The sequence below is a fragment of the Copadichromis virginalis genome, linkage group LG12 (assembly GCF_057382275.1).
Source record: "Copadichromis virginalis isolate Kocher_CV1m ecotype Utaka linkage group LG12, C_Virginalis_male_GT1.1, whole genome shotgun sequence".
Classification (NCBI taxonomy): domain Eukaryota; kingdom Metazoa; phylum Chordata; class Actinopteri; order Cichliformes; family Cichlidae; genus Copadichromis; species Copadichromis virginalis.
In genome coordinates, this window is record NC_140629.1 from 15,470,274 (window position 1) to 15,496,608 (window position 26,335).

At 40.5% G+C, this 26,335-nt stretch overlaps 2 protein-coding genes and 1 non-coding gene across 4 annotated transcripts in view; 2 read left to right on the plus strand and 1 right to left on the minus strand.

Moving 5' to 3' along the window:
- On the plus strand, positions 1–20,479 carry trpm6 (transient receptor potential cation channel, subfamily M, member 6). Its single transcript, XM_085474934.1, has 40 exons — positions 1–133; positions 895–974; positions 1,165–1,203; positions 1,828–2,017; positions 2,323–2,536; positions 2,794–2,918; positions 3,050–3,221; positions 3,317–3,491; positions 4,835–4,958; positions 5,040–5,112; positions 5,251–5,351; positions 5,986–6,120; positions 6,766–6,819; positions 7,129–7,263; positions 7,383–7,508; positions 7,656–7,924; positions 8,917–9,145; positions 10,321–10,473; positions 10,574–10,729; positions 10,856–10,984; positions 11,085–11,336; positions 11,471–11,645; positions 12,508–12,622; positions 12,701–12,897; positions 12,998–13,130; positions 14,321–14,759; positions 15,070–15,727; positions 16,034–16,125; positions 16,295–16,397; positions 16,644–16,690; positions 16,808–16,872; positions 16,969–16,994; positions 17,111–17,161; positions 17,304–17,369; positions 17,477–17,775; positions 17,898–17,980; positions 18,057–18,262; positions 18,357–18,408; positions 18,527–18,639; positions 19,319–20,479. Exons 1-40 carry the CDS (start codon positions 116–118, stop codon positions 19,411–19,413), a joined length of 5,964 nt encoding a protein of 1,987 aa, XP_085331060.1. The 5' UTR covers positions 1–115; the 3' UTR covers positions 19,414–20,479.
- On the plus strand, positions 9,778–9,860 carry trnal-cag (transfer RNA leucine (anticodon CAG)). The gene has a single exon. It is a non-coding gene; the product is annotated as a tRNA-Leu (tRNA).
- The window catches only part of rorb (RAR-related orphan receptor B), a 23,151-nt gene continuing 16,603 nt past the window's right edge, over positions 19,788–26,335 (minus strand). For both annotated transcript variants that reach the window (XM_085474936.1, XM_085474935.1), the window contains 6 exons: positions 26,110–26,231; positions 25,593–25,725; positions 25,337–25,444; positions 25,094–25,204; positions 24,734–24,846; positions 19,788–24,490 (listed from right to left, as the gene is read on the minus strand). In XM_085474936.1, the coding sequence (XP_085331062.1) occupies positions 24,326–24,490; positions 24,734–24,846; positions 25,094–25,204; positions 25,337–25,444; positions 25,593–25,725; positions 26,110–26,231 (752 nt within the window). In that variant the 3' untranslated portion in view covers positions 19,788–24,325. The remainder of the gene's footprint in view (positions 24,491–24,733; positions 24,847–25,093; positions 25,205–25,336; positions 25,445–25,592; positions 25,726–26,109; positions 26,232–26,335) is intronic.

Sequence of the window (26,335 nt, forward strand, 5' to 3'; positions counted from 1 at the left end):
AAGGCTTCCTGGAAACCTGCCCTTTGGACCAGCGACTGATTAAAGGGCGCTCAGTCCTTGTCGGGAGAGTAATGATGAAGCGGAGTGTCTTTGCTAGCCTCGAACATGTTTATAAATGAAGTTTGCAGTCATGGTAAGATATATGCTAATATTATATATAAATATATATATATGTACTAAGTAGGTCAGCTTATTTCCAACAAGTGTACTTTTTACGAAATGTGAACTTGAACTCATGAGAAATTTGAGCAATATTTCTCTGTTACCGGTTTGCTAACAGTGATATTAGCAGCGCTTAGCGGTGATTTTAAGTTAGATAAAACGGTTAATAGTAATAAACTTTTAATGAACTAGTGTAGTAACATAACACGGGTGTTCATTGTGCATACAACGTGTTAAACTGTTGGTCCTGCTGCTGCACAATGGGCGGTTTTATTTAGTGCATATAAAACTGTAACAGTTGTAACTGTTTACTTCGCTAACCGTGTAGACTAATCAGAGGAAGAGGATGTATAGGTCTGTGTATGTGCTCATGTTTCCTGAAAGCAGTTCTCTCCCTGCAGTGAGGCCATTGTTAAATATTCCTGGGAAACATGAAGGAAAGATTACTGTGAAGGGGAACGAGGGGCTGAGTGCTGCAGCTCAGGGTTTTGGTGTTTGCATTTCAGCTTTCTGTGATGGGGAGGGATCTACACTTACTACACTGTTTGCTCAGCATGTGATCGACACTAAAATGAGCTTCACTGAGAAGGTCACTGATAAACGCGCTTTTTATTTCAGGACTAATGTGCTTCCACTTCCTAGAATACGAGTCAATAAAGAAGACAATATAGTGCTTAACAGCTCCAGTATCTGTGTGCTGTAAGTAAATATTTTCTGCTTTTCTTTTTTTAGTCCAGAAAGTGTTGGATTGAGGAAACCTTCTTCAGGAGAGAGTGTGTGAAGTTCATCCCTTCCTCTTGGGATCAGCACAGGTAAACTGGGATCTGATTGCACTGATTAGCTTTTATGATTCTGAGAAGAAACACACAGATTGTAGTATAACATTAACAGCAGCTATTTGAAATAACATTTTTCTGAGAGCAGAACTATTTGGCATGTAGCCCTTACTTCCAGGAATAGCAGCCATGTGGATATTTTGATAACGCTTCCTGTCTCTTTCAGATGTATTCCAGTATGCCACGTTTGCCAAAATTTGATAAGGTATCACTGATGAATATTGTGCTGAAGATGCTGTCCTACCAAACTCTTTCTTATTTTCTTACTACATACTTCTGTATTGTTTTCTCCACCCTCATTCTTTCAGCATTTCATCATGTCCTTTTCTGCCTTTTTTCTCCTACATTTGCACTGCACCGTTATGGGGAAATGGCAGGAAATGTGTGATTTTCATGGTCTGTTAAATGATAACAACAGCCAGACATAGAAATGTGTACTCAAGGGCAAAGGGAGGTGGAGAGGAAGTGTGGGATTTAGAAAATAAATGGAAGAATCACTGAAGGCTGGTTTAAAAAGTCCAGGTGGATTTCTTTCATCTTTTAGGGCTTGTCATGCGCCTGCATATTATTATTGCTTATTAACAACCCTGCCTCTATTTTGAGGAGCTAACATGTAGTTAAGTGTCACTGATAATTTTGTTACTGTTTTTTGGGCTCTTCCCTATTATCTAAAAGCAGACTATCAGAAATAGCTACTTAATTTAATTTATTTAAAATCAACAACATTATGCTAAAGTGTTGTAAAAGTATGATTGAAGTTAATCATTCTAAAAAATTACCTTACGATGCTTCTTCCTATGCATCTATGCAATGTCGTTCTATTTGCTAGATGTTGCTGCGGCCACCTGATAGGGGAACACTCTTGGCAAGACTCCCTTCCTCCATTGTCCCTCTGTCCTGGTCCTGGACAGGATGTGGAAGAGGAGTGGTCCATGGAGCGCCACACCAGGGCCAGTCCCACAAATGCCTATGGCACCGTAGACTTTGAAGATACTGCCACACGTGTCTGTCGAGCCAAGGTCTGTGAGTTTACCAGCTCTGTGCGTGTCTCTAGGCCAAAGGAACATTTTTTCAAAAGTAAAATGGTAAATGTACACACGCTCAAGAGACTGCTTCAAATATAGAAGCAAATGCTTGCACTCTGTTAATAAGACCTAGATTTTGATGGTTGCGTAAAGTTTTCTTTGCTATGATGTAAGCAGGCTTGGTCGCGATGCATGAAAGCAGAGATGCTATCTAATGTAGTGACAAAACAATCGGCTCAGCAGCACCTCAGAAAAGTACAAAGAGCTTCTCAGTTGGAAACACTTTCATGTTTTTCCAGTATGTTCGTGTTGCTGTCGACTCCAAGCCAGAAGCATTACTCCAGCTGATGTTGAGGGAATGGCAGATGGAAAGACCCAAGCTACTGCTGAGTGTCCACGGAGGCTCCGAAAATTTTACCTTGCCACCTAAAGTCAACCAGGCCTTTAGCAAAGGGCTGATCACTGCTGCCCTCAGCACAGGGGCATGGATTTTCACCGATGGCATTAATACAGGTAAGTTTTACAATTTTTTGTGGAGTATTATTTTCTGCCTATCTCCAGTTAGTGACTGGCAGCAATCTCATTACTTACATCTGAAAAAAAAACTACGTTGATCTGTGTTCTGTTTCTAGAAGGTTCAGTTTTGGTTAGTTTCTGTTAGGTTTCATTTCTGTATGGCGTGCTGTTGTAAAAGTACCCCTTGGATTTTAGTGCTTTTGTTCTTATTGTGTATTTGCTGTGCATTCAGCTACTATTTGCATGCCCTCCAGGTGTGTCTAAATATGTAGGTGATGCAGTTAAATCCTTTGGAAGCCATGACCTGAGGAAGAGAAACACAGTTGGCATCACACCCTGGGGAGTGATTGACAACAACATGGACCTTATAGGCAGAGATGTCAGTACTGAAACTGTGTTTTTGCACGTTACTTCATTCCTCACCACATTTTTTTGATATATGCAGAGTACCATATCCCACTGCGCTGCTTTTCTTTGTCTTTGACTGACACTGATTCAACATCGCTTCAGGTTTTCAGGCCTTACCAGCCTCTGGGAAACCCTTTGAGCAAGAGAGCCTGTCTCAATGGTTTCCACTCCCACTTCCTGTTGGTGGATGATGGAACGCTGGGCAAGCATGGCTGTCAGCAAGGCCTCAGGAGGAAGCTGGAGAAGCACATACAACTACAGAAGATACATCCCCGTGGGTGTTTTTGCGCAAAAACTAACAAAAGAAACAAAATAGGAAGCACACAGATTTGACTGAAGTCTTAACATCATCTCTTCTCTTTTTTGCAGGACTGAACCAAGGAGTGCCTGTGGTGTGTGTGGTGGTGGAGGGAGGTCCTTCTGTGGTGTCTACAGTGTTGGACTACGTCAGCACTGTGCCCCCTGTGCCAGTGTTTGTGTTTGAGGGATCAGGCAGGGCTGCTGACCTACTTGCCTTCTTACACAAGCAGACTGCTGTTGACAGGTACAGTACGTAGGCTGGTATAGGCCTGTAGTGGATGCATAGCAGGGTCTTTTTGAGCCAGCTGGTTTAATAAGCAAGCATAATTTATACTTACGGCAAAGTGCAAGTTATAACACCTTCTTCATGAGTATTGGGGCATATTTTAAGGTGAAAAAGAGAAAAATGGGCAAAGGGAGAATCTCCCCTTTACCGTTATATCATTAGAGTGAATAACTGTAAACAGATTTAGCACTTTTTTACTCAATTTGAGCACTCCAAAGTACTTTCCTTACAACAAGCCTCATTCACACTCCAGTAGATGGATCGCAGAGTTCAGTATCTTGCTCAAGGATACTTCAGTGTGAAGGCTAGGGGAGTCAGGGATTGAACCACTGACCTTCCAATTAGCAGATACCTCACACCACTGCCGAGCCGCATATGCCAACTATTTGAAAAGGCAGTTAGACCCCAGCCACATTCTTTGTTTTTTCCTCATCTCAGATGAACCCAAACACACAGTTACTAATATGATCCTGTCCTGCTAACTACATTTGAGTGACGTTTATATTTTAGGAAGGGTTACCCAATAGGTGTATATAAAAACTTGAAGATGATGATGCAATTAATTGATTGTAAAATGAGATAGAAAGTAGAAACTAGACAGCAGTGTCCTCTTAGTGCAAAAAAGCAAAAGGCTGCTCTGGTAAGCCCATAAATTAGTTTGTTAGACTCTTATTTTGACTCATTTAACATTTACCAAAAAGACACAGGATTACAAATATTAAATTGTTTCAAATGTACATTATCCTTCCATACATGTACTTATCCTTTCGCCAATTCAGTCTCATGGGGAGCGGAAGCCTAGCTATCATAGGGCGAGAGGTGGGGTACACCCTGGACAGGTCGCCAGTCTGATGCAGGACTAACATAGAGGAACAGGCAACCATTTGCCCTCATATTCACACCTGTGCGAAATTTAGAATCACCAATTGACACAACTCCACTAATTGCATGTCTTTAGCCTATGGGAGGAAGCCGGAGAACCTGCGCAACCATGGTGAGAACATGACTCCACCTTCTGCGACCTTCTCAGGACCTTCTTGTTGTGAAGCAAAAGCGCTAACATTGTGTTGCCTGGGGGTACACGTTGAACAGCATATTGCAGGCCTAGCACAGAGAGACAGACAACAATTTGCGATCACATTCACACCTACTGCCAATTTAGGTGGATGACCTAACAAGCTTTGGACTGTAGGAGGAAGCCAGAGCACCATGCAGGGAGAACATGCAATTCCACACGGAAAGGGTCGAGCCGGCCCAAATGTACACTGATTGTGTTTTTATGTTTGTTTGTTTGTTTTCAGACCGTTGGAAGCTGACATTAAAGAGAACTTCCTCACCACGATTGGAGATGTGTTTGGAATGGAGAGGACTGAAGCCACTGACCTCTATACTCTCCTGCTGCAGTGTATGGATCATAGACAGTCTGTGAGTAAAGCAGCCTCTGAGGCATGTGTGTGTTGTGACTGAGGACACTGACTACTAAATCAGCGTTTCTTTGAACAACAGATAACCATCTTTGACTCAGAGTCAGATGACCAGATGGCACCAGATGCTGCCATTTTGACCGCTACTCTCAAGGGTACTTGTTTCCTTCTTAATTATCAAACATTTTCTCTCAAGTGACTTTGATTCATTAACGTGGGACTGGAGCGTTTCTCTTAGTAAGTCAGAAAATCTGAGTTATGTTATATGTTTTGTTGCTCTGAATCAAAAACAGGCACAAAGGCCAGTCCATCAGAGCAGCTGAGTATGACTCTGGCGTGGGACAGGGCTGACATTGCACAGAAAGACGTCCTTGTATATGGACAGCATTGGCAGGTGAGAAAGTCAAAAACAAAGGGAGTTGTTAAGAGATATATTCTAAAACACTTCTTCAGCTGAGAATCAGAGAGGAGAAACACACAGTTTTACTTGTTGCTTAGCAAGGGCAGCTCTGAGCTCTCGCACGAGAGTGAGGGCTCAGGGACTCGCAGCTCTGAGACTGCCCTGGTCTTTATTTATACATCAGTGGGTGTTTGTTCCTTACATTGGAATATGGAGGTGTATGTGTGTGTGCGTGTGTGTGTCAGAGTGTGACCCCATAAATGACTTCCCTAAACCTGCTGGTCTGGAAATCCAACAGTTCATCTATATGTAAAAAAGGCACTTAGACTAAAACTGACATAGCTACTTTTATCCTACCGTAAAAAAATAAAAGAAGGTACGACCTTTCCCATGCTCCCAGGATGTGGGTGTGAATGCCAGAGCACTCTGGAATGCACACAAAGCCTTTGCAGACTATTAAGGATCGCACATCCTATCACTACCATATGTAAACTTATATTATTAAAAGATTATACTGACTACTAAGTACAATTTTCTATTGACAGGAGTCATTAATGCAAAACTGTAGTGCAATTGTTTTCCATTAAAGCAAAAAAGGAGATATGTAAATTATTTTTTACTTGTGTAGGTGGGCTCCTTGGAGCAAGCCATGCTGGATGCTCTGGTGATGGACCGTGTCAGTTTTGTCAAAACGCTGATTGATAACGGCATGACTATGAGCCGCTTCCTCACAGTCGATCGCCTTGAAGAGCTCTACAACATGGTTACTATAATATCTTAATATATCTGCTTTAAATATTTAAGACACTTACTTTTTCTTATTTGTTATTCATCATTTTATTAATCAAGGAGAACAGTACAATTAATTCTGTGAAATATATTTTTCAGAAAATAACATTTACTCACTGGAGTACTTTTGATTATCTTGGGGTATTTCCTCTTGCGTTTGGCTTTCACTTTGCTGTGCAAACATACAAAATCCCTTTATGTTTGTTTCTCTTGAATTTCTCTCACAATTCCCAAAGCTGCTTTGATCCAAATCTCAGTCACTGTAAGTGTTTTTGCACCAGGATCTCTTGTGTTTTATGGTCAGTTGCATCCAAAATATTTTCCCAGTAGTTGGTTTAGGATGCTTCTAAAATCACAGAGCTCTTTGCCATACATTCACCCTCAGCTTTCTCTATGTTGTCTTTATATTTGTGTATAAAAGCCTTTTCACTTATTCATAACGCTGGGATAAGTAGTTCCTTAAAGAAACAATTTGATATTTGTGGAGCTGTGATTGCATGTGCATTATGCAGCCGTTAAAAGTAACTAGTAAATTTGGTTTGCTTTGATTTTGCGCTTTGCATTTTCTCTTAACTGTCATTTTCTTTTTTTATATAATTATACAAAATCCTCCCTGCAGGCACAAGGGCCAACAGCCCGCTTCTTGCACCACCTCGTTGAAGATGCAAAACAGGTGAGTTTTGATATTGAGAGTAGCTGTAGGTGCAAATCTAGCTTCCCTTTCCCTCCCGAAAAAAAGCATTGTCAGCATATGTTGCTCCAAGACCTGTTCAGCATTAAAGAGGCCTTTACAGATGTGCAAGTTTCCCATGTGCACTAATGTTCCTCCATAGAATTGCAAATGCCAGCTTTGGAACTGTGCACTGACAGCAACCTGGGTGGTCCCTCACCTTTTCTGTGTTATAAATACACAGAAAAGCAGCCACATTTACATGTGCACAGTATATGTTTATTTATCGTGTTTGTATGTGTTTGTGGGAAGACATCCCTTCCTGCAGGTTATCGTCTTTCGATCATTGACATGGGCTTGGTGATAGAATATCTCATAGGAGGAGCATACCGCAGCACCTACACACGCAAACAATTCAGAGCTGCGTACAGCCGATTGCACGAAAAAGTGAGCAATGATTGTATTCTTTTTCTTTGCCCGCTGCACCCTGATAAAAGCCATTTAAAAATCCTTTGGTTTAATGACTTTTACAGTTTTCATACAAATGCCTGTTTTGATGCCTGTAGAATGGTAGACGAGACAGTTCAGCCACCTTTTCTAAACTCAGACATGGACTGATGCCAAGCTCTACAAGGAACAGGAGCCTCCAGGACCTGCATTTCTTTAGGACCGCCCAGCCTTACAAACGCAAGGTTGGTTTAGAGTTATTTTTTTAAGATTTAGATGAACAGTTTCTAATTTTTCTATCTGTTTTATGACAAAAAATCTCACATTCCCATCTATTGTTTTTTCATTTCCTTGTCCCTTATTTTTTTCATACATCTAACTTTTTCTTCTAGGAGCAAGATGTGTCACCCAGTACCAGTGGGGATGTGTCTAGTCCAGGCCTTGATGATGCTCCACTGCTGGTTCCTTTCAACTTCAACGACTTGTTTGTGTGGGCAGTCCTTCAGCAAAGGCAGCAAATGGCACTGTTCCTGTGGCAACATGGAGAAGAAGCGCTGGCACGTGCAACGGTGGCCTGCAAGCTTTACCGCTCCATGGCCTTTGAAGCACGTCAAAGCAGCCTGGATGATAACATTATAGAACGATTCAAGACGTATTCACTGTGAGTGTCAATTAACTGTATGACTTATTTTAAACAAGCAGTGATCCATTGCTTATTAATAGCAGTGATACACTCTGAAAAAGTGGCACATAATGGAATACCTTTTGAATTCCCATCTAAGCTCTGGTTTTGTCTCTTTTGCTGAAATATGTGATGTCATCGTGTTAAGATTTAAGTAGCTCTCTAAGCCTGTGTTGTGAGTCTAGCAAGGGATTTAAAATGTCTCCAACTTAGTTGAAATAAATCACTCGAGTATAAGACAGTGGCACCAATTTTAAATGAATGCTAATTTATCCAGGACTGACTGCCCAAGCAAATTCAAGGGTATACTGCATGATGCAAAAATAAATCTCCAACAACTCAAAATGTCATCACAGTGACTGCAGGTAACTCTGGTGTCAAAGTGCCTGCGTCTACAGTCGGATAGATTTTGACATATTTGACCTGCATTTAAGGTGCTGTCTAAGAAGAACATTAGGCAGAACTACAGTTTCCCAGTGAACACAGAGACAGAAGCAACATGTTTGACATAATGTGCTCTGGACATACAAATCAAAGATGGAGTTATTTTTAGGAGAAGAATTTCTTGCGGTCTTTGAAGCGTGGTGGAAAGGTTATGCTTTGGGGACTGCCTCGGTCTCACAGCAACTGGGCAGCTTGCAGTCATTGATTCAACTATGAAGGATATATTAAGGATAAGGTGTGTCTGAAACTTTAGTTTAATTTGAAGCTGACCTTGAATGGAACAGCCTAGGCAATATCCAGACTGGAGTCTCATTGAAATGTTCTTGGAAGATTTGAAATGCAAGAAACCTCTAAACCTTTTATAGCTGTGAAGCACCGTTACCATGCAGTACACTTTTTTTCCCCTCGGGACTTCATGTTACTTTGTATATGTGAAGATATGGGTGCAATTTTTTTTTTGTTCTTTCATATTTTTATAATTATCACAGAGTTGACATGCACATATCTCTTCTGTCTTTGTGTGTCAGTGAGTTTGGTAAGCTGGCGGTGGATGTGTTAGATTGTGCGTTTCGTCAGAACGAGCAGATGGCCATGAAGCTGTTGACTTATGAGATGGAGGCATGGAGCCACTTCACCTGTCTGCAGATGGCTGTCTCCTCATGTCACAGACCATTCGTCTCACACTCCTGCACCCAGACTCTCCTCACTGATCTCTGGACCGGTCCACTTAACATGAGAAAAAACTCATTCTTGAAGGTAAACCTTGCAGATAAACCAGATAAAATTCATATTTCAGTGTCATTTAATTGCATCACTGCAAAAAGAAAAATAAAGATAGAAGGGTACAGGGTAGGGGTGGGCGATATAGCTTCAAAATTATACAAAAATATTTCAGCAGAATTATAGAAAAAAATAGTGAATATGTCTTATCAGCAATTGCAGCTCACAGGATGCAGCATTTTTAGTCCATGAAGGGCATGTTCCATCTTTCTTTTCCTATTACCTGCTATCATTGAAGACTGACTAGCTAATTCAAAGTTTGAATCTCTTGCTACAAGCTGGTAGCAGCAGCAGTATTATAATGTCATAGTGCTGACACAGCATTGTATATAATGACACAGCACAAGTCAAATGTAAGCACAAAACTATTCGAAATTAAGTAGTGCTTATAGCACAACTGCTTAACACTTAAGTTTAACAAAAAAGTAACTTAACCTGTTAACTTGACAGGAGCCTGCACAGTATTGTTGTAAGATTCCACAAAAGCAATTAAATGTGACTGTCTCTGCAAAAGCTTGCCATTATTTCTAATATATTTATTGCAATGTTTCAGTCCTGTTGACCTTCATCAGGTCCCAGATTCTAATTTAGAATCCATTAATCAGGAAGTCAGGATGGCCGAGCGGTCTAAGGCGCTGCGTTCAGGTCGCAGTCTCCCCTGGAGGTGTGGGTTTGAATCCCACTTCTGACATTGTCTGTTTGCATAATTTCCTTAGGGATTGTTAAAGTATTCTGGATTAAACATATTAGCAATAAATGAGGTAGGGTGCTGCAGTTAACTGTTGTCGATTTTGAATTAGCATTTTGTCACATAATGAAGTTCTGTCTGGGATTTGATATCTAGGGTCAAACTTAAAGCCATGTTTTTCCACTCCAAAACCACATCGGTAATTTTCATTCATTGTTACATCTTCCTGTCATGTAGAGTGTAGCTAGGGAGCGCTTCAGCCATTATTTGCTGTTTTCTTTTGGTTCACACATCACCAGCTGCTTTCATCACCCCCATTAAAGCCTGGTTGTGCTAAACGATTGTGTTTTTACCTCAAGTGTTGTTTTATTTTTTTCATATTTTGCAAAGCAGTATGTTTTGTTGGAGGATGTTTAAGTAGTCAGACACGCTCTCCTTTTTTTTTTTTTTTTTTTTTTTTTAGATCATTTTGAGCCTTCTTTTGCCTCCTGCCATCCTACTTCTGGAGTTTAAAAGCAAAGCTGAAATGTGTCACGTACCACAGACACACGAGGCAATGCTGTTTGGACTCGACTCAGTCAAGCCAGCACCAGGCACCAAGGGCTCTGATCACATGGTACAGTAGGAGTGCAGTACTTTCAAATTTCAACTGGCTAATATTTTACAGTATTTCATAGTATTTCACCTCACTTGTATGGTTTACTCTACCCATGCAGGGTAGTCGTGATGCAGAGCAAGGACTCTCTTTCCAAGACAAACGTGTTGGTCCTGTGTCAGAAACCATGTCCTCTATAACTGTGCGCTGTGTTTCCTGGATCACAACACTCTATGATTTCTACACAGCTCCTGTTGTCAAGTTTTGGTTTCACACGGTAGGTTTTTTATGTTAGTTAACACACGATAAAACATTTCTCTTTCTCAAAGTGCATCATGCAAATGATTATTATACATTGTTCTCATCCTTCTGTCTGAATGTCTTTTCTCTGATTCAACTGTAGATGTCCTACTTGGCCTTTCTGATGTTATTCTCCTATGTTGTCCTGGTGAAGATGGAGGATCAACCCAGTGTTCAGGAGTGGCTGGTTATAGCATACATCTTGTCAACTGCAGCAGAGAAAACCAGAGAGGTCAGAGGTTCAGTTCTTAGCAGAATATATTAAAAAGTGTTACAGGAGAATATAAAATCACAAGTCAGTAGTAATGTAAGTTTCTATCTTTTGTAATTAGATATTAATGTCTGAGGCAACAAAACTGAGCCAGAAGCTGAAGATTTGGTTCTCAGAATACTGGAACATATCAGATTTCATCGCCATCCTGCTTTTCGTGGCCGGACTGGCAATGCGTTGGCACTCTGATCCCTACCGGACAGCAGGGCGCCTCACATACTGCCTGGACATAATCTTCTGGTTTATCAGGGTGATGGATCTGCTGGCCGTTAATCAGCATGCTGGCCCTTACCTCACCATGATCACTAAGATGGTGTGTACAGACTGCACAGCACTCACTGGAAACATAAAAAGTTGAGAAGTGTGTGTGTGTGTGTGTTATTTATTTATTTATTTATTTATTTATTTATTTATTTTTTAGTAACCTCTCACTCTCTCTGTGCCCAGACCAGAAACATGTTTTACATTGTGGTGATGATGGCAATAGTGCTGCTGACCTACGGAGTATCCAGGAAGGCTGTCCTGTCACCAGACGAGGAGCCATCATGGAGCCTGGCTCGAGACATAGTCTTCCAGCCCTACTGGATGATCTATGGAGAGGTCTATGCATCAGAGATAGACCGTTAGTGGCCCAATAACACTAGATACTTATTAACCAAAGGGTTTTTTTTTAAGCAGTAGAATTTAACCTTTATGATTTTTGCATTGCCCTGAGTTCTTGGAAATACTGACTCGAAGATTGCTGCAAGGCTAATTCGTCACTTATCCTATTCCACTTGAATTAAGGTCATTCAAACAGTCTTACCTCACAAGGTGAGCTTTGCTTGACTCACCTTTGTATTGCAGTGCTTGTTATTGACTGCAGCTGAAAGGAGTTCTTTGTTTCAGAATTTAGACAACTTCACTTATTACAGGGGCTGATTCTTCGTGCATAAAAAATATGCTGCAAATAACAAAATCACTTAAAATGTAATTGGTATAAATGACTAAGGGAGTTACAGTACATGTAGGTCCTTTTGCTGCTTTTAGTTGAAGGTGTAACTTAGATTGTTCAAAAAATAAAGTTTGGACACTTCCAAAGAGCTATGTCTGTGTCTTCTATAAGAAGAGCAGCAAACAAATCAGTGCAAGGTCTGTCACACTTTACCCTGTAAACAGTGCCAATTCGCTTACTTTAAGATTTTTTTAATGTACTCTGCTCCAGCGTGGATTTAGGCAATCTCGGTTGCTTCTGATGTCTCAGACCAACTGAGTGATGTTAAAATCTGAGCTCTGTGTCGGCTGTACCATATGTTGGAAGACTCTGTGCCCTTTTCTTGTCCCTGTAGAGTTTTATATGAATCTGGTTCTAATTTAGCATTCATGATGCAGAAGGAGATTCATACCAAGTCTCTGACAGTTTTTGTATGATGAATAAGAATAAAAAAACAAACAAAAAACTATTGCACTGTGTGTAAGATCTGCGTATTTTTGTGTGTCAACAGCATGTCAGGAAGATGATTCATGTCCTCCTGCATCCTTTCTTGCACCATTTCTCCAGGCTGTGTATATGTTTGTCCAGTATATCATCATGGTCAACATCCTCATCGCATTTTTCAAGTAAGCATATTGAAAAATCTTAGTTTATAGTAATTGTTTGAGGGGCTACCCTTCAATAAACCAAACTCTTGTTAACAGCAATGTCTACTTTGACATGGCATCAACATCCAACAAGCTGTGGAAGTACAACCGGTACCGCTACATTATGACCTATCAAGTGAGACCGTGGCTGCCACCGCCCCTAAACCTCCTCAGTCACATGGACCTGGGTTTGAGAGCTATTTACAAGAAATTTAGTGGCGACGCTGAGCGGGAAGAGAGAGCCTCTGGACTTAGTAAGTACCACAGCATATTTTCTGGAAAGGAAGAAAATGGTGATAGTTTAGCAGCTATCTCTACACTTGTCACTTCTTCCATCTCACTTGTTTTTACTAGAGCTCTATCTGGGCCACGAGGATCGCAAGAAGCTGCATGAGTTTGAGGAGAGATGTGTGCAGGCCTATTTTCACGAGAAGAGTGAATGCCCGCTCAGCAGTCAAAAGAACAGGATCAAAGTCACAGCTGAGAGGTAGGACTGCAAACAAGGGGCTTCTCATTTCTTTTGTTTTGTTCGATTATTTAAGATGAGCTACCAGCGCTTGTGTGTTTCTGCTGGATCTGTGTCTCGCTCTCCAACCTGCCATATCACTATGGCTGGAAACTTTGTAGCCTTGTAAATTTGTCTTGTTTGGGAGCCATGCACAGGATCATTGCTTTGATGTAGAGTTCCTTTTGTGTCCGATGCAAGAGCCAATAGATTATTTCTTCTATAACACGAACAATCGCTCTGTCTGTCATCACATTGTTAAGTTTAATATTGATAAGTTTGATAAGTATAATAAATAATGAGGTATACATACTGTGCCAAGATGAAAGCAGTTAACTCATGTAACTAGATTTAAATGAAGTATTAGAGGCGCATTAAGATAAAAGATTATTGTTCATTTTCACAATAAAGCCAAACTTTTGAGATTAAACTTATTATTATTTTGAGAATATGTGGAGATTAAAGTCGTCATTTTAAGTCAAACAACTGCGATGGCTGCTGTACCCATTGCAAACATTGCAAATTGCCTTGTGTAGAAGAGTTACTGAAATACCTTGATCAGTTTTCATATCATGTCTTGTGATACAACATAAACCCTCTTTACTGCACAAGGGTGTAACCATTGATTTTCTTGCATCTGTCATTGCCAGCTGTTTCATTTTTGCATAAATCGGGGGTTAAAATCTGGTTTTTCCTTCTGACCAGATGCAGCTTTCTGCGTTAAAACTGCATTTCTGTGCTTATCACCACACCGTGTTTATGTATTTAAAAATAAATAATTTCCTTGTTACTAAAACCAACTCTGAAGTATGATTTCACTAACTCATCTACACAAGACATTATGTAGAGGGTTTAGCAGCCGTAGCAGTTGTTTGACTTGAAACGATAACTTTAATCTCCGTGTTTCAAAGTACTTTTTTAATGTGCCTCCAATGCTCCTTCTTACAAACAAGTAAGTAGGTAGATTCTTAAATGTTTATTTACTTTGTCTCACATACCAGCTTATATATAGCTTGTGCTTGTATTGTGATCCTACTAACACAGGCTTCCTTTGCTTTTTGTGAATTTACAGCTGAACATGTGGCTGTGTTTAGTGTACAAAAAGCATTTAACGTCAGTAAATAAATCGTAAAAACGTCATTCACCATTTTTGCTCATATTTGTTCCATCAGAACAGAAGAGATGTGCATGATGGTGGGGGAGGTTTCAGAGAAGGTCAACTTCATTCAGGATAGCCTGTCAGACTTAGACTCCCAGCTCGGTCATCTCCAGGACCTCTCTGCTCTGGCTGTGGACACCCTCACTCTTCTTTCTGCATCCAACAACCTACATCAGGAGGAGACACGCCTGGCTCAGTGTCGGCTCATTACAGCATCCCAGCACGCCATCCCTCACAGCTGGACCCTTCCACACAGAAGTGGAGCAGACGGTGATGCGGCTAATATACAACGATTGGTGGCCAAGCCGTATAAAAGTACCCCGCCTTCATTGCTAAAGGGCTACACCTTAGCAGGAAATAGACGGGAATCACAGGAGTGCCATGTAGGAGTTAGGGGAAGCAGGGGAGGAAGATATGGACACACAGAAGAACCAGAAGAAAGGGCAAGAGAGGTGCTTACTGTTGTCTTCTAGTAATGTTGTTTCACAAGAAGGAAAGAGAATGCACTACTCCCTCACACTAAATACAATGTTTTGATCCTTAAACGTTTGTCATGTTAGACTCTTTGAAAGGAGAGGTAGTTGTTGCAAACCTGAACATGGCCTTTAGGGGGAGACAAGCTAAAAGAGATCCATAAAGTATCCATAAAGTCCTTATTTTAATGTGATGTAATCTCTTCACAGCTTTATGACATTAAAAGTAAATAACCACTGACTTAAAGAATTTAAAATACTTTGATAATCACTTATTTTTTTCCCATAGGATCATCCATGTGAGAATCAGCAGGGAGCTTCTGACCCAGGGTCTTGTGCGTCCCTCTCCCACTTTAACAGTGGAGGATTTTCTTCGGTCAGAGATCAGACACCCTGTGAGTCCTGTGAACCATCCCAGTGTGGGTCTCCTCTTTCTCCCAGAGGCTTGGAGTCACTCCATTTTAAATTCTGGACTTGTGAGCCATATTTGTTTACCAGTCAGGAAGAAACATCCATGGAAGAGGAGGATGAAGTAGAGGAAGAAGGAGAAGAGAAAGAGGAGGAAAAGACACAGGAAGAACCACCTAACATAGACGTGCACCGAGCCTCCAGCAGTGCTTTTCTGTTCGACCCAGAAGACATCTCAGAGGGTTTGACAAATCCTGCCTTTTCTTGTGATGATAGTCAGCCAACTTTTCGGTCCAGAAATTCCAACCAGTGGAGAAAACCCATAAAATCCCCAAGGTGGGCATGTTTGTCGAGGGACCGTCCGTATGGCTACTGCAGATCTTTGTCATCCAGCATGGAGAATATGACTTTTGCTGGAGCACCCCTCAGCCCAACCAGGGGATCCTTTCCTTCTCTCAATGAATCAATGAACAATGAGAGTTTGCTTGGTAGGAGGGGTTTAAAGAACAATACATCACTAAGATGCAGCAGGAGCCAAGGTATGATAACGCATGGGTTTGAAAATCAAGTTAATCTTTGGACGCTGATGGTTTAAAGCAATGAGTTTGCATGAAGAGCTTTGTGATATGTAGCACATGCAAATCTTAACAATTTTGCAAGTCAGAACCAACAATGTCATAAAAGAACTTTAAGGGTCATTCAGGTCATAAGCAGTCATTTTCTCTGTATCTTGCCCCTGATGAAAATGATCAAAAGGAAATTTTGAAAATCTGTGTGTACCTTGTCTATTTTTTTATCATGCATTTACACACAATAACAGATAATGTACGTCTGTGTTTCTGCAGAGTGGTCCAAATCATCTGACTTTACTCAGGTCTTGGACAGCAAAGGCAAAAACAAAAAGACCGTGAAGATACGAGAGAGCAATCTAGATTTGGTAATATGAAAAAAGTTGTGCTCCTCATAGCAGAGGATCAGTCAGTGCAAAACATGGCACAAAGTCATAAAACTAAATCCCTGCTATCTTTGTGAATGGGTTTTTCATTTTCGTTTGGTGGTTCTTTACAGAGAAGCTTTTCCATCTCTTTATTTGTTTTGGAAAATAGAGAGCCATGCATTCCCAGTTGTCTGATGTCAGCTGGGGAAGGCGCCGGAGGTTGATAGGAGAACCCACAAGTCGGTCGGCTTCAACCAGCCTCAGTCAGCTCAGTAAGACCTGCATTTAGATAGAGTACATGTTGTATTTGTACCCAGAGCTTTCAGAGAGCATCTGCTAGTATGCATCACTCTGCTTCCTCTGTATGTATGTACAGTAGAACGAGAAGAACGACAAGGGTTGTTTTTTCATATTAAAAGAAACAAAGTTTGATATGTGTATGTGCGATGTTTAAATTATCAACCACTTGAAGTTTCTTATGTTTTACTTAAAAACTGTTAATATCAATATTTTTTCAGATTTTGAACAACTGGATTTGCTGCAGAAACAGGTCTTTTCGCATCAGGTAAAGATGTGGTAAAGTGTGGTAACAATATTTTGTAATTTGTGGTAACATTAGCGATAGTAATGCTAAAATAATTAGTGTAAAATATGTCAGTGTTCTTGCTTTGATTACTGGTAGGATGTATGGAGCCCCACGCACTCAGCTTGGAACAGCTGGGCCAGGTCCATGAGTCGCAGGTCTTCGTAAGTCTCCTTTCTTTTTTAGCCTTCCAGATTTACCCTGAATTTATCGAAACTTTTTACTTAAACGTAACAATGTTTTCTTGATGCCTGTTGCAGAATACAGAGTGGCATTTCAGCTGAAGGTATTTCTGGACGTACAGATTGAATACATTTTCTGTAACATGTGGTCATGTAGTGTCTGTTATAGTGAGATGTATTTGTTTTGTTTTTTAATGCCCTGTAATCTTACCTGCTGCAGCCAAGAACTCCTCATTCCAGTCCACTGACAGTTTGTATCCACACTACTCAGGTATTTACACGATCTGCAGAAAATTATCTAAATTAAATAATAGATCCTGAAAGGATCATCTATTGTGCATCTATTGTTTTTGTGATTTCTCGTACATTAGCTCATCTGTAGTTTTGCCTGTATCGTGCCTGTGTGTTAACAGCTGTGGAGAGAAACAATTTGATGAGACTGGCTCAGACCATCCCTTTCACTCCTGTCTCAATCATGGGTAACTTGCTTGTTTGATTTAGGATTTATTTATTTTTTCATTACTGTTGTTTTACCCCCAAAATCCATTTCTGTGCACTTAATCAAGTTTTTGAACATTCTCTGTAGGAGGTGAAGAGGTGAGCGTTTACTCTCTGGAGGAAGTAGCCTCTGATGCTGACCCTGAATCCAGCTCAGTCTCTTCCTGGTCATCACGAGGCCTGTCTGCAATCCTGCAGCCCCTCTTGAGCGAAGAAGGCTCTTTGGATGGGGGCCTCCGGCAGGGCCGCCGGGTTCTCTGTACATGGGCAGAACAGGATGTGCTCAGACCCGGGCTGGTATACGTGGTGAAAGGTTTCAGACCAGAGGTGGTTCGTGTCTGTAAGAAGTACTTCCATGGTAGCACAGCACTGCAGCTTTGTTTAAGGGTAAATCTTTCAAGTAATCAAGGATTCGTCTACATTTGCTGGTTAGCAAATCTTTTACTTTTCACAGTTTTGAATTGAGTTTCAAGTACTTCTAACACTATGATCAATTTTTGTTTGTGAAGGAGATACAGCAGCAGAGAGCGGCCCAGAAGATGATGCAAGTGTTTAACCAAGTCAAACCTGATGATTTGCACCACTCACCAAGGTCACTATTTTATCTTTCCTATGTGTGTGTGTTAGGTGTGTCCGTGCATTTAATAACTGCCCCTTCTATCCACCAGATTTCTTGACGTATCACTGGTCCTCTGGCATTCTAATGGTCAGTGGCTGACGATTGAAAGGAATATGTCTGGTGACTTCATGAAATACAACAACAACACGGGAGAAGAGATCACCCCCTGCTGTTCACTGGAAGAAATGCTTCTAGCCTTTTCCCACTGGACCTACGAGTACTCACGCAGAGAGCTGCTGGTGCTCGACATACAAGGCAGATACTTTTACTTTACTTTGCATGTTTGTAGTTGCACATGTGAGATGTTGAGTCTTTTTTTTAAAATCTGTTCCCTTATTCCTTTTGACAGGAGTGGGAGAGGAGCTGACTGATCCGACAGTCATTATGGCAGAGGACCAGAGGTGCAGTAACCATTTCTGCTATGCGTATAAGTGATATTTATATTCTCTGATTTTAGAAATTCACATTTTATCCCATATGTACTGATGAAAGTCTGCACTCTGACTGACTCTGTTGCAGTGTTAGCAGGGGTGAGATGCTTTTTGGACCTGATAATCTTGGAGACGCTGGCATCAATGGTTTCCTGCAGAAACACTCTTGCAGCGCCTGGTGCCACAGACTAGGTCTAAAAGGTCAGAAACATACAAAACCTTGTCTACTGTTTTTTTTCTGATCCAGTGTGTGACATGTGGATTAGCATTTCATTGTATGTACCTGTTTTTGCACATGTGTGCATACATGCCTTTGTATGTCACCTCGGTGTCGTCACTCAGGAGGCCAGCTTGGCTCAGAGAGAAATCCCCAGCAACTTCAAATAAAGACGGCACACACGAACAGCCAGCTAATTAAGCTGCGAGTGTTCGTTTATTTCTATAACAACAGTAGTGTTTGAGGCATGAGGGAGGGCCCGTCTTTGTGCTGAGCGGCCTTTGATTATGTATTAATCATGTCTTTGTGCTGGCGATGTGCTGCTGAGACATTAGCTTTGATTAGCTATTAATTAACGTCTCTGGGTAGACATGATACCGGCATCTAGAGGATAACTGCGCGGAAAGAAACTGTGCTCACAAACAAACAAGCCCAGCAAACAAACACGCAAACACTCAGACACAGTTGTTTTGATATTTCAAAGGTACGTTGTGTTTCCTCTTCCTCTTCTTGTGTCCTCTCCAAGATTTCACCAACAAATCAAACCAAATTATTTATGCTGGATGCGTGGATTTCCTCCCAGGCCTGTCAGTATTCTCTTTCTTGTGGTAATGACTGTGTTATTGGAGCGACATGTCGCTAACTGATGTTTCTGTTGTTCAGATTTAAGAAACCATCCGGACAGCTGCGAGAACAGCACTGATGCGGAGCCAACGTCGGGGACAGAAGAGCAAGAAGACGATGAAACCAGGAAGTGACCTTTGACTCAGGAAGTAGGGAAAAGAAAGCATGGGAACTTTTATAGGTGTCTTTCGTAAACACAAGTTCTGCCTCTTCACAAAAGATCCTTGATAATACCAAAGATTTTGCACTAAGGATGTTTATAGATTTTCAGGGTTAATGAAGGAAAAGCGGTAATCAGAAAACTTTATATAAAAAGATAAAAATATAACTTGTTATTTAACTGTATGTGATAATTCGTGATAGAAAAAACTGTAAAATAAAATGCAGTTTTTGTACTATTTTTAGTTCAGTATATAACTAATAGCTGTATTTTCTCAGGAGACATTATGGATTAATCTGATATATAATATTATGATTTGTATGTGAGTTAGAAAAATGAAGCAGAATCTCACCCATAAAATTTCTTTTTATTTTTTTTCTTCCCACAACAAAATGTCTACAAAAGCGATAAAATATAGAATTTAACAAAAAAAAATCACTTCAGACCTTCACATTGTATATACATCTCAAAGGAGAACTCACTAAGGCCCCTGCATGGCTCTGAACTTCGACCCAGTCTGATCCATCGTTTATGGGCGTGACTCACTTTATTGCAGATGCATGCTTTTACACACACAGTCACTCTTTCGTTCTCGTCTGAAAATGAAGCGTTGGACAGTAGAGCTCGTGGATTTATGGCAGAGTCAGAGTTCAGAGTCAAGCAGAGTCCTCACCAAATGAAAAAGCATAAAATGTAAAAACGGTTCATCAGCGTAATCACATACAGGTTTTTCCTCAGAGTTCCCCTTTTTTGATTGGTTTCTCAAGTAAACTCACACCGTAAAGCATCTACGCCCCACTCTGCCAATCCTTCCACTCCTCACTAGCTATGGCACTTTGAAAACAAACAAATGTCTCTTTTTTTTTGTATTTTTTCTGTTTTTGTCCTTGTTGTTGTTGTTTTGTTAGTCCTGTGTAAAAGAGGTTCTGTAGCCTAAGTACCTTTTAGGTTTTGGTTACAGATTGCTACATTTTGTTTTATTTGCTCTTGCTGGGATGCAAAGACATTCTAAACAATAAATTAACAAATTTTCAACACTACTCCAATTGCACAAATGTGTAATGCATCAAGAAAGTTTAAAAAGCATTGGTAGAGCAGAACGTCATCTCACATCTCGTTTTCTTCCTCACACGCACACATTCACGCGCACACAGCTTTTTCTCAGGAAAGGGAGAAGAAGGTTTGGATTGTGTTCGACTAAGTGTAGGAAACATTTCAAACTCAGCATGTTTTAAAAAATTGTCTGCGCAATTTGTCCGAGTCACGTCGAAGAGCCGACGACTGCTCGTTTGTGCGCTCCGTGATGTCATTCTGTGTTGATGGAGTGGTAAAGGCGCATGATGCGTTCAGCCCCTCACACTGAACAAACTACTCCATAACATTCAGAATCGATTATTCTCCCACAGCAGGTTCAAGGGTTATCCGATTCAGTAAGGCCAGTTCAGAAAGGGCCGTTCAACGCACACATTCAGAGGTTGAGAACAAAAAACTCCCCAAAACATTTCAAATCCAGCAACAAATTAAAATTGGTCACGTATAAATTAGAGCATTTATTTAAAAATCCTTTCAGTATGTGAAAAAATTGCTTTGAACCGACTAAATTGATGTGGAATTTGCCCACAACCCATTCCCCACCCTGCCAAAAAAATCCAAAACAAAAGAAAAAATCCTCTCCCACGAAACCCACATTGTCATGAGAAGAGAAAACACAATAAGCCCCAAATGTTTCATTGCTCTGAAACATCATGCAAATAGAACAGAACAACAATAGGCTAATAGTAATAGAAGAATAGTAGTCATAATAAGAACAATAATAATAGTAAATAGTAATAAAATAAAAAATAATCTTACAATGCAAACATGACAGTAGTAAATGCCTCCACTTCTTATTGCTACAGTATCTTACTTACAGTGTTGCGTTGCCACTCGTTCTTGCCGGCACATCCCCACCCCACCTCCCCTTACAGCCCCATCCCAGCCCTCTGATTCACAGTCTAACAAGGGATAATAAAAACGTCACACACAAAAACTTCATAGTCAGAGTTGGAATTCACTGTCCCTGCGGTGTTGTGATGGCGCTTGTGTCACAGCTTACTACTGGACTTCCCTCACTGTCCCAAAAGCAGCAAAAAGAATCAGTAAACATGAGCGTACAGTGGTGAAAAGAGCACACTGATATACAAGTTGTTGTTTTTTTAGTGCTATGTTATTATGATTTTTGCTATATAATCTGGAGTCTAAAGATATTTGGACAGTGAATTCATGCTCTGTACACACACATACACACAGACATACATCTGTCAAAGCCTTGTCTGGGCAGATTTCATTTCTGGCATACACTGGTGGCGTATGCCTTTTTTTTTAATCCTAAAAAGTTATTCTTTTATAATTAATCTTTTTTTTTGTAAATTTGCAAAAATATTAAACCCTCTTAATGCAAAATCTGAAAAAGAGCTGCTCCCTGAGAGATGCTTTGTAGTGCATCAAGCCTTAATGAGCAAGTGATTGTCTTTTAAAGAGTCACTGGCCTATGATCTGTGGTCGGGTCAGGGGTCGGAGGAAAGATGCTGGACTTTTGGGGAACCTTTACATAGATGCAGCGTGGAACAGATCAGTATAAGCTGATTTTCTAACGTTAACATTGGTACTTGCTCCCTCATTGTTGTTCTCCACGTGGGGAAAAAAAAGATGGAAGGATAATAAATGTTAGGCATACCAGCGGGCTTAAGGGGTACATAACTTTGATGGAAAGTCAAAGATTTGGCCGCTGTGCATTTGCAAAAATCAGAAAAGCTTAATGTTTTAAAATTGCCTAAATAACACTAGATCAGAGTCCATTATTCATAGCATTCAAAACTGAGGTAAAAGTGCGATTTTTAGTCGCTAGTCAGTCCAACATGTCTTCAGGTAATGAAAGTATCATCATCATGCGCTAATGTTCTGTCAAGTGTCTCTTTTTTGGGCTCATTTTGAAAGAGAGCTCTTTAGCCGCGCTGCTGAGATTTCACAGCACTTATAACTTTACAGGAGAGATTCACAGAGCATCTTCTAGTTCTAGTGTGTAGAAACCACTGAAACATGTCTACGCAATGAGATTTCAAATTATTCCTTCACCAGAAAAGACCAATTACAACATGCCTGGATAAATACCCAGTGGAGCCAATGTGATTTTTAAAAAGTGGCCAACAAACAACAAAACATAGAAACTAAGACAAAATGTAAGTGCTAAAAATTATGGAATGACTACATAAAAAGCAAAAATTGATTGTCTATCACACTTTCCTTTTTTCAAATTGTTAATGCCATATTGCAGCTTTAAATGGTATTCTATTCTGGACTAATTTATAACTCTAAGTCAATGCTCTCTTTACTGAAAACACTGCAGAGTCTGTGGTGGTGGAATGAGTACCGCCGATGGAAATGACTGTTAGGCATAACCATTAAGTGAAATATAGTGCATTTTAGTTAAAACGGCTACCTTGATCTGAACAACTGAAAGCATGAAGAGGAGGAAAGGAATAAGATCAGAAAGGCAGTGTGAAAATTATTGCTCTTTAGACAAAGGGTCCTACATATTCACAGCCCACAGGGTCTTTGTCACCCATGGACTGTAATGATTGTGCAAATAGTGATTGTAGGGATGAGGCATACAGCACTCATACATGTTTGAGTGACTGGAAATTTGTGAATCCAATTCAGGTTTGTTTCATTTTTCGTTGCCTTTATTTTGGTGGACAGCTATACACGCCTTCACCGTGATTTCTATCCACTTATATCTGCCAGAATTTTACGGACAGGTCCTAATACATGAGAGATAAAGGTCTGGGTGCATGGGGAATTTGGGAAGAGATTTGGGGTTCATTGCAAGGTCCTAGTCTCTGATTAGCTGTGTGTGGCTGATTGTTCGAAAGCAGTCCAGCTTTTATTGGACGTAATTATTGCAGCGAGAAATAAACGATTGATAAGATGGCAAATCTGCCAGATTCTTTTTCTTGCAAAATAGAATATTTCTGTATATATCTCCAGCTTGAAAAGTAGCAGTAGCCATTATTATTTTTTTAAATCCTTCATATGCTCTCTTTACATTACTATAGGTTCAGAAGGATGTAGTACCTTCTTTACATATGAACAAAATCCAGACAAGGCTTCTATATATCAACAAACCCAAATTGAATCCCGGTTTTTAGCCAGTGTTGTTTTACAAGTCTCAACTTTACAAATTCTGTACACAAGAAACTATCAAATAAAATAAAAACACGTAGACACGGTATAGTCAGCCACAGTGGACTGCTGTATATTTAAATTAAGACTAACTTATTTTAACAGAACAAGAAGTAATACTGGAATCCGCTCTCCACTAGAAGAATATCTACAATAGCTTCTCTAAATCCACAGTTCCCTCCCCCATCCAGCTTCACCATCTTCACATGGAAAATAATTCAAATGATTTTTTCAAAGTTAAATCATTTTAACTTACCAATTTCTTTTTCTTTTTTTTTTGTTTAAAGATTGACAGCTTAAAATTGTTCCTAGATATTTTAAAGTCTGTACATTACTGGTCAGTCAGTTCAGTTCAGGAGAAAGGTGGAAGCCCCGCTCAGGTTGTGGCCTGGGGCATGTTTCATTTGTATATACATTCTTCAGACTGTATCGGTGAACAGAATGGGATAAGTGCTGGACATTCCTAGTATTGTTGTCGGGAACTCTAAGCTGCTAGCAGATGACTCCTCACCCACCAGCTTGAAATGTGCCTGGGGGGGCTCGGAAATATGTGGTTGCCACGATGATGACGTAGTCGACATAGCTGCTTTCGTCTCGTTGGATGCGGCTGTCTTACTTTCTTGGTCCTCTGCTGGCGTCATTTGTTGCATGTGGACCACAGGCAGTCACTTGGGCATGGCCATGGCAGAGTTTGGGTCTGGGTTGAAGAGTTCTTTGTACAGTGGAGGAAACAGGACATTGACTGTTTCTGGGTGGAGTTGCTGGAAGGCCTGAAGCTCTTCAGTGTGGAGTGTGCACAGGGCTGACAACGTTGGGATTCGGCTGATCAGCTGCCGGACAAGAGAGAGAGATGATCAAGGATGAGGAAATTTAAGTGCAGATGAGGACAAGGCTATAAGTCAGTCTTTGTTCTGCTACTTCTGTTGTGTTTTTTCCCATTGAATCACCCATCCTTCCTACCAAAGGAGATCCTGTCTTCATGTTTGATTTCCCTTTTGGTCTTAGCCTATAGATTCATGCATTTTAGGCTTCTATGCCGTTCTAAGTTCTCTCACCATAAGTTCCAGCCCTACCTTGGCCAGTGCATCTTCATCCATGTGGTTCTTCTGCATAATGTGCTGCAGAGAAAAGTAGATCTTCTCCTGGAGCTTTTGAACTTTCCGAGGCTCCATCAGCCACGGTCGATCTGAAAGAAGAATAGACTTTTTTAATGCCGACAGAGTTGATTGAAGGGCAAAATGTAAAATTGATACAGCTGTGAGGCCACTGTATAAAATGTTACGTGGTGAGGACTGATTATGCTGCTTGATACAGAATAATGTAAAGAGAGTCACTACCTTATTTTTAAAGTGTTTTTAATTCAAGTCCATGCACATTGCGTTCTGCATTATTATAATATTATAATATATTATTATAAGCAGATTCACACTGACCTGTGGAAATTAGTACAGCTGCTGAGAACAGTGCAATCTCCTCCTCTGTTAGCTGCAGTGAGCACATACTCTTCGCAAAGTCAAACACTGCACTCACTAAGTCATCACAACCTTGGAGGGACGCACAGGGAACGGCAGACAGTAAGAAAAAAAATTAAATTATCTCTCACTTCTTTTTTTAATAATATTTGGCTGTACTCCTCGTTCATACCAAGACAAAATGTTTAGCTAGTAATATCTTACCTAGGGCTTTGAACATCTGCATGCCTCCATACTTCCCTTCAAAGAGTACTGTGTTGTTGAGAGGGTTGAATGCCCTGCACATCCGCACCAAGACTACCTCCAAACAACCTGGAGAGAGAGAGTGATAAATTTGAAGTTGATATACTCACTAAAAGCCAACCAGAGTAAGAAGCCACAGGATATTTACTGTCTGCTGACTGACAGTTTGACCTCTGCTTACATAAAGAGATAGGCCTGAACTGCTCACGTGGCTCACCTGACTTTAGAAGAAGGATCTGGTCATTCTGGCACAGCTCCATAAACCCTGAGATGCGCTTGGCGAACTCCACCACGTACTGGATCGCATGGGTGATCTGGATGGCACACTGCTGCCACAGCACGTCACGGGGCTAGAACCAAAGACCCAGGTTATGTTTGTGTACTTTTGTACCTAGTTATTTCATGTGAGGAAATAAAATAAACGACATTTTTATTTCTATGACTGACATGCTCTGTGATTTCAAATGTGTTTCATTTCTATTACTAGTAAAAGAAACCCCACTAACTCAGTAAACTGAGTTTGAATGAAAGTTCAAAGCATTACGGCATTTAAAACTATATATGTGTGTGTGTGTGTGTGTTCTTAATCCTTTTCAGTACTTTAGAAGTAGCTGTTAATTAAATTAATGTAACTAGAAAGGAAAAAAGACCCAAATATAGGGAGAGTATAAGATATAAGGTACTTTGTAATTGTAAATGTCATGTTTCGATGGCGCCATAAAGTCAAACCTCACCTTGCTCTGGTACATCTTGACCTCTTCATAGGAATGTGTCTGCCAGGCTAGCTGCTGCAGCTCATCTGTTGTGTACTGACATGTCTCCAAGTGGGACTTGATGATATTTTGAGCAATACGGTCTGGAAAAGAAGATTATTCATTCATGTCGATTATTCACGTATTCTTTCCCTACACAGTGTTACTATATATATAGCATATAGGAGTATATGGAGTGTGTTAGTTT